At 32.4% G+C, this 5,029-nt stretch overlaps 1 protein-coding gene across 1 annotated transcript; it reads right to left on the bottom strand.

The window, feature by feature from the left end:
• Nucleotides 1-5,029, bottom strand: LOC118438748. Its single transcript, XM_035859455.1, has 9 exons — nucleotides 4,902-5,029; nucleotides 4,621-4,806; nucleotides 4,494-4,540; nucleotides 4,248-4,384; nucleotides 4,062-4,155; nucleotides 3,663-3,992; nucleotides 3,443-3,587; nucleotides 3,228-3,358; nucleotides 1-3,151 (listed from the first exon to the last, which is right to left on the bottom strand). The coding sequence occupies exons 1-9, from the start codon at nucleotides 4,993-4,995 to the stop codon at nucleotides 2,792-2,794; spliced, it is 1,524 nt and encodes a 507-aa protein (XP_035715348.1). The 5' UTR covers nucleotides 4,996-5,029; the 3' UTR covers nucleotides 1-2,791.

Below are 5,029 nucleotides of genomic sequence, written 5' to 3'. Positions count from 1 at the left end.
ATCTTTCTGGACATGTTAGGGAACATTTATATTATCATTTGAGTAAAATGCAATTGCTCGGTGTACCGTGTGACTAATGAAATCGTCAGCTATTAAAATCGTGACGACAAACTTTTAAGTTTTTTTGATGCTCACAATACTTTATTTTATTTTAAGGCGTAAAATATGATATTCATAATTGCAGATGATTTATTAGCATGAAAAGTTGTCCCTGATTTAATGGTAATTAAATCAGATTTCTTTTCCCATACATGACTTTGGTACAAGCCAAGTGGATTACCGTAGTTGATGATGACACTTCATTTTAGTATAGTCTGGTATAATTTCTTTTGCCTTATCACCTAATATTTTAAGATTGATTGATTTTATTATAAAGTAGGGGACCCCTGCTTTCAGATACAACTTATTTTGTGCCGAAAAAGATTATATTTCAGCGTCACGACATATTTATGTGGTGAGCGTCGGTTTTCGCATTTTCTGGGGGTAGTGGTTCGGAGGTTGTGGAAGCCTCAGATTTATCGAAATATTTATTTTTCCTTTTCTATTCTTTAGTCTGTACACTTACCTAAGCAAAACGGTAATTTTTTGATTTTTAAGCTCTTCTACAATTTTTTTAGGAATCATTCCAGCTTTGCAAACGGCTTTCACGGCATGGACCACTTTGGTGTCATTTTGTGAATCCACAATTAGACTTAGAAATTTGAAAAAAATGTGAAAACACTATCATGAACCACTCTCCACAAAACACTTTGAATTTCCCAATTTGGCCTAGGGGATACAGAGCTATGATAAACTTTAACTTTGCCACTAATTCTGAATAAACCTGTATTGCTGGTGTCTTCTTGCTAGGGAAAAACAAATATTTGTAAAATTTCTATTATTGTGCGCTAATTGTGCAAAATAATTATGCTTCCCTTCGAATCTCATTGTCCAAAGAGAAATTAGGGGACCTGATTTTTCAATAATATAAGGATAATGAGTCATAAAATGCTGTTTTGGGATTAAATTTTGTTCTGGAAATAAAGTTTTAAAAAGTTTGTGGTGTTTAATAATTAAGATTTTTAACGATAAAATTGATGATTTACTAAATTCGCGAGAAAATATATAGCTCATACATTCTAATAGTTGCAGCAATAGTTCCCAAAATTCTAAATGTTCAGCCTCCGTAAGTAGGTCACCCAATATAACTGGCAAAAATCTAATTAGGCACCACGCTTGGGCTGCTTTTTGGCCTATCCTATTTCCTGTCCCATCTAATTTAATCTGTGTTGGTCTATTTTTTGACTCAAGATATCCAAAATCAAACGCCGCTATCCGGTGGTTAATTGTTTCGAGGCTGAAACACCCTAAACTAATTAATTTCTTTAAAACTAATTTAATCTCATATGGGACAACCCCCTCTAAAAGATCGTGCATTATGTCAGCTGTGGGTGAGTCTAAAAAATTGTAATATTTAAGGTTATTAAACTCACATAGACTTTGAACACCGAAAGAATTTGAAGCTAAATGCACATCGTAATTATTAACGTTACGCAATGGCATTTTATCATGGTCAAATTCAAGCTGGGTTTCAGACTTAGAAATAAAACAAATTCTACAAAAATAATTAGAATTAAAAGATTCTGTAAAGCCTAATAATGAATTTCCTCCCAAATTGTCATGAACAATTGAACAGAGCGTGCCTCGAAATCTTGTTTCACCAATTGCAATTCCAGCGGACTCTAAAATTTTAAAATCAGGTAAAATATGTTTTACAATTGAGTGGTAACCATATTTTTTGGCGTCCTCACTATAAAATAGAGCAAGTAAATGAATTTGAGATAGCTGTGAATTTAAAAAGTCTGGCAAATTGCGTAAGGTAAAATATAATGCTCCAAGTTTGTGAACGCCTTTTTTTGACCCCAATGGGTTAACGGTTTCAAAATCGTCGTAAAACAATTGAACCTGAATTGACTTAGGGTAACTTGAGAAAAGTGGATTTGTCTTATAAGATATTGAGTCAGAGAAAGTTTTAATTGTGTTACTGTTATTAAATTTGGAATTAAAATAATAAGAGTATTGTGGAATCTGAAGAATCTTTTCAATTGTTTTTAACAGAGGTACGTACATAAACGTATCTTCTACAAATACCTGCTGCCTTTTAGTATCTTTAACTTTAACTTCGAATCTTTTTCCTAAACATATTTCTACAGGTAAAATTAGATCATTGCTATTTTCATATATTTTTTGCCGCAAGTAGGCTGATTTTACTTTATCAAATCCAGAAATTAAGGAATGTATTTGTGCTGAAAATATCTCTATAACTGTTCACCAAATTGTTGAACTCCTATTTTCGAAATTAAATCAATTATTTGTGTAAATAAATATTTCATCTCATTAATAATAAAATCTACCTTTGTATTATTAACACCGTTTGCTAATATAGACGAACAAAAATTACCTAAAATCTCGGAAACTATTTTAATACCGGTGTCGACGGTAATATTTTCAAACGTTTCTGAATTATGCAGTGAATTACTTTCATTTGAATATGAGTTAAAGCTACTGAAATCTAAGTTATTGCTTAAATTGGACTCTAAATATGTATTTAACATAGGGGAACCTGGAGAACTTTCGTGGGCTTTAATGTGGCGTAAAAACCAACTCCATGTATTTAAAAGTTCACTACAACCAGAAAAGGGACAGATTATTTGACTAAATTTGCTATGTCCATAATTATGTATGTATATCAAGTGGTGCTTAAATTCATTTACTCCTAAAAATAGTTGTTGGCAATTGGGACAAGAAAACATTATTTTAGTTCGGCAAAAATACTACTCAACTGAACAAAAATACTACTCAACTGAACAAAAATACTTTTCACTTTCCTAGAGAGATCTGTGTTGTCGACGTCAATTTTGTAAACATAAACCTGCAGAAATTTCCAAAGACCTTGCAGATTTTTGTCGTATTCGGCGGCAAAAACGTAGTGTGCCTTGAAGAGAAGGTCAATTGCCTCAGTAGAACTTTTAGCATCGATGGGGAGGAGAACTCTGTCCACAACGATAAAAAAAGATGCCAGTTGATTTTTGTTGTCCCCTAAGCACAACAGATTTGGCTGCTTCTTGTCGTCACTCCAAGTGTCCACAATGGATTGAAGTGGCGTTCCAGTCTTTGTTGAAAATTTCAAAAATTAGTTTTTGTAAATTTTTAGCTAATTCTAATTGCATACAAAATAAATTAGCTACTTTATAATAAGAAACCATTAAATTCCTTGCGTCTGAAATTGAGCTGCGGCTTCCCTTTCCTTTTCCCTGGGCTGCTGGAGGTATTAAATAAAGTAGAGCAAGAAACGCAGCCAATTCAGTATCCCAATTACCTTTATGTACAAAATTCAAGAAATTTAAAAGGACAGAAATGTGGCTAAATTATAATATCGCTTAATTCTAAACATTTTACGTACCAGCCTCCTCGGAAATAAACTTGGAAAGTGAGGGGGTCTGACTTATCTGTCCAATTTTGTCTAGTAGATTTTTTGCAAAATGTGGCCAAATCGTAGTAAAATTAAATTGGGATTCCTCGTGCAAAAGTGAAAACTCAAACGAAATCTATAGTAACTCACAATGTCAAATTATTACATTTATATAATTATTTAAAAAGATAAATAAGTAAATACAAATTACCAAAAAATTACACTCTTCAAATTTTTTGTAAACTAACAGGATTGACTGTGGGTTTTCATTTCGCAGCTGATTTCTGTGTTGAAATGTCTCCTCCATTAATTTACGTACTTCTGTAGCTCCAGACTTAACACAGATGGCGTTTAGACTCAGAATTAATTCGTCGCAGTGGGCCACGTCTTGAATTATCTTTTTACTTCTTGGCCCTCCTTTCGAAACACTTTTAGTTTTTTTTCCCCTAGGAGCAGATTTCGTGGTCTTAAGATTTAAGTGAATATTCCTTAGCCTGGTTTGAATTAATCCAGAACGACCAACATCGTCATATAATATGTCCTAGATTTTGTAGAAATAAATCACGTAGTCTAACAATTAGTAATAAAAAAAATAGTTTTAAAAACCTACCAGTCCTTCTTTTGACTCTGGGTACCGCCAACAAGGAAGAATGTCGATTAGAGCTACGGCTAATTGTTTTTGATCGCTTGGACTTGGAGATTCGCTTTTTAAATTAAATTTTAAATTTTGTTAACATTAATTTATGTAATTTTTTAATGCTGAATGAACATTTGTTTAAACTTCATAAATTCTTACCCTTTTAACTCAACAAGCTTGAAAACAAATTCTTTTATCAGAAACGTTGCTGCCTTGTCATCTACCAACCCTTTATAATTGCAAGCTGCAACAATTGCGGAAATTTGCTTATTCTGATGAATCACACAATCTAGAACCTGGAAAAACAAATTAAACATGAACTTAAGCAACAAAATATGTTTATAAAAATGCAAAGTTACAAAATTAATATAAAATTCAATTGAATTAAAAATTAATAAACTCAACCTGTTTGAAACTATTATCAACGCTGAATGATGGGATTGAAAAGTCGGCTAGGAAAATTAATCACGACAATATTATCATAAAAGAAATGATATAAATAGAGCTAGTATCACAGGTATTAAAAAAATACCAATAAGTTGCTGGCTGGATAAATCAATAGCTATTTCTGCTGTTTCTTCGCCGACTAATTTAAATCCAATATCGGCAATGGGAAAAATCGACAGCAAGATTGGAAACGTCTCAGCATTTATAGCTGCCCCATGGTCGTCTTCAAACTGGATGACTGAATCGTTATCTAACTCGTAGTTCCGTCGAACTGAAAATTATATTTTGTTTTACCTTTTATTTATTTATCTTAAAAATATAATAATAATACACAAAAAACGATACTTAACAAAATAGCTTTCTTACCAGATAATTCAAATTCTTCCAAACTTCCATTAGATGAAATTAATTTTAATGGTCGACGAGAATTTGACACACGAACTAATTTGGACGAATTCATTTTTGCAACTTCTTTATTCGTGCTCGTTCGGTGA

The sequence above is a fragment of the Folsomia candida genome, unplaced genomic scaffold (assembly GCF_002217175.1).
Source record: "Folsomia candida strain VU population unplaced genomic scaffold, ASM221717v1 Fcan01_Sc025, whole genome shotgun sequence".
Classification (NCBI taxonomy): Eukaryota; Metazoa; Arthropoda; class Collembola; order Entomobryomorpha; family Isotomidae; genus Folsomia; species Folsomia candida.
Note: the sequence above shows the minus strand (reverse complement) of the source record. Positions and strands in the feature narration are given on the sequence as shown.